Source organism: Elephantulus edwardii, unplaced genomic scaffold, assembly GCF_000299155.1.
Source record: "Elephantulus edwardii isolate Elephantulus edwardi_28Jun2011 unplaced genomic scaffold, EleEdw1.0 scaffold00061, whole genome shotgun sequence".
Lineage (NCBI taxonomy): Eukaryota > Metazoa > Chordata > Mammalia > Macroscelidea > Macroscelididae > Elephantulus > Elephantulus edwardii.
This window is the reverse complement of record NW_006399811.1, coordinates 13,408,358-13,411,097: the sequence shown is the minus strand read 5'-3', so window position 1 is coordinate 13,411,097 and position 2,740 is coordinate 13,408,358. Positions and strand designations below refer to the sequence as shown.

Below are 2,740 nucleotides of genomic sequence, written 5' to 3'. Positions count from 1 at the left end.
ATGCTTGAAGTGAGTGCATGTAGTTGGAAAAATGGCACCAGTAAACATGTTAAAGATAGGATTCCCAATTTGAGGGGTTGGACGATGTATATGCAGAAAGAACGCATAGCAGCATAAAATCAGATGTGCCTGTATGGTCAGTGTCAAAATTAATATAAGATCCCATGTTCTGAAGTGGAAACTCCTCTCCAGGCCAGTGAAAACTGGTAGTATTAGGCTTGGGATAACTTATATTTCATTCTTGTGGGAAGCCTCAGGCCTGCTAAATCTTCTAGCCAACCTTGCTTTTAATCCTTAAATCTAAATGGTTGAGTTTGCCTCTGAAAAGAGAGGGAAAATCTCCAAAAAGGAGTTTTTTTTAATTAAGACCAGACTAGGATGAAAGGCAAGGGGGAAAAGCTTAAAACCAGAAATCATAGTAGCCAAATGTTTCGAATTTACTTTTATTGGGAGAAGATAACAGTTTTGTAAACCTTCAATTTCTGAGCTTTAGTAGTTCCCTGTTTTTTTTACTCATATGTAAAGAATAGAATGTGATCTAATGTTCTCACTTTAGTTACAATAACTGAAAGATAAGTGTTAGTCCTCACAAACCTGGGTTCTAGATTTGGGAAGCCTCATCTTTGAAGAAATGACAACTTCAACTTCTGAGCCAAAAAATGCAGCGAAGAGGGGTTACCACCAGGGTCTTGATCCTTTCTCCAGAAGACATCTATTTTTCTTGAAGAGGTAGTCTAGTTTTTATAGTTTTCTAAAAAGATTTTTGTCTGTTAAAGCTGGATAAGTAAGTATTTGAGGGTGGTTTTTTGTTTGCTTGTTTTTTTAGGGTAGTGCCTCCCTTTGATTGAATCATAACCACACAGAATCAGTTAGGAGTGATATTTTAGCTTTTTTTTTTTTTCTTTTTTTCCAGAACACCTTCCACCATGTCCACCTCAGCAAGTTCCCAGTTGAACAAAGGCATCAAGCAGCTGTATATGGCCCTGCCTCAGGGTGAGAAAGTCCAGGCCATGTATATCTGGATCGATGGCACAGGAGAGGGACTGCGCTGCAAGACCCGAACCCTAGATTCTGAGCCCAAGAGTATAGAAGGTGAGACTTGGGCATGTTTGCGTACATTCTGTGTGAAAAGACCACCATAAACCCTACGACAGTCTTTTTAGCCTTCATTCAACCAATATCTATTAAGTGATACTGCCTTGAGGCATAACAGCAAAACCCACTGCCATTGAGTCAAGTCCACCTTAATCCTCCATTGGGTTTGCAAGACAGCAGTACTAAACAGGAGATGACTGACTGTCCATCTTTGTCCTGAGGAGTAGCTGACAACCTTTCACTTAACAGCCTGACAGGGTTAGACACTGTGCCACAGGGCCTCTTATAACAACAATGCAATCTACTATTTAAACGTAATCTTGCATGTAAGCAAGGATATTGAAGGAAAAAAAGTAAGCTCTCTTGTTTGTGGCATGAGAGACAAAGATTTTGTGGACTTGATACTCTAAAATGTTCAGTTGTTAGCTGGAAAGTTTACAGTTCGAACCTAAATCTGCATTCAAAATGTCACAGCCTTAAACTGTAGAGCATATCACTTGTTCATACACAAGTTGCCATGAGTCAGTCAGTCAGCCTTTTACATAAAGGCATCCCTGCCACCCAGAAGTACAGTTAAAACACCACTGGTTTAATCTTAATATTCTGGATAGTTTACAGACTCTTCAAAATTTAGCAACTAGGTATGCTAACAGTTTGCAGTAGAATTGTGGCCAGCATTTTTCAATCAAACAAGCCATCGTCATTCCCTCCTGACATGGAACCAGAAAAAAAGAGGCAGAAGCCCCAGTTTTCATATATGCACTTTGAATAATTTATATTTTTTTAACCATGTTCACACTTGAGTTATTTAATGAAGGAGTTATTTAAAAAGCCTGTATTTGCTTTGAGGCAGATGAAAGGCATGAGGGCCTAAGATAAAGAAGGATCTGATATTTAAACAAAACAAAAACAACCCACAACCAAAAACATTTAAAACAGACTGGGAAATTCCATCTATATAGATTAACTTGATTGTGGTAGGATGGTAAGAGATAAAGAAGTATCCTTGAAAAAGGATTCTATTTTCCAGTCATGTGTTTCTGCATCTATAAAGTAAGGACACAACATAAGCTAAAGCAGATTTGTAGGCATAGTGGGAACTGAGCTGCAAGAATAAATAACAAAGATGGCCTAGAAGAAAAAAAATCCATTTTCTCTTGTCTGAACATTTCAAATGATGACTGACTAGGGTGAAGTGAAAATACTGGAATTTATTTCCTTGGTGCCTCGTAGTCTTTGTTGCAGAAGACACAGGCGTATTTTGCTCCCTTTTTTAAAAAATAAACAACTTTGAGGAAGTTATGTGGTCATCTTCCTTGAGACTTGGCTAGAAAGTTGCATAAGACTTAACTGCAGACAAATGGAAGAATCACTGACCTTAGAGGGAGAGATTTAGGGATGACAGTGAGTGAGGGATTTCTTTCCTAGAAAAGTGCATTTTGTTTGTTTGCTTAAAGGTGTGCATTTTTAATAGCATTCCTCCACCTCTTTTTTACCCTAGAGTTGCCTGAGTGGAATTTTGATGGCTCCAGTACTTTTCAGTCTGAAGGCTCTAACAGTGACATGTATCTCCTCCCTGCTGCCATGTTTCGGGATCCTTTCCGCAAGGACCCCAACAAGCTGGTGTTCTGTGAAGTCTTTAAGT

General features: G+C 38.8%; 1 protein-coding gene across 1 annotated transcript in view; it reads left to right on the top strand.

Annotated features, from left to right (window-relative positions):
* The first annotated feature begins 926 nt into the window (after positions 1-926).
* The window catches only part of LOC102852219 (glutamine synthetase-like), a 5,506-nt gene continuing 3,692 nt past the window's right edge, over positions 927-2,740 (top strand). The window contains exons 1-2 of the mRNA XM_006887742.1: positions 927-1,092; positions 2,597-2,739. Coding sequence (XP_006887804.1) covers positions 927-1,092; positions 2,597-2,739 — 309 coding nt within the window. The remainder of the gene's footprint in view (positions 1,093-2,596; position 2,740) is intronic.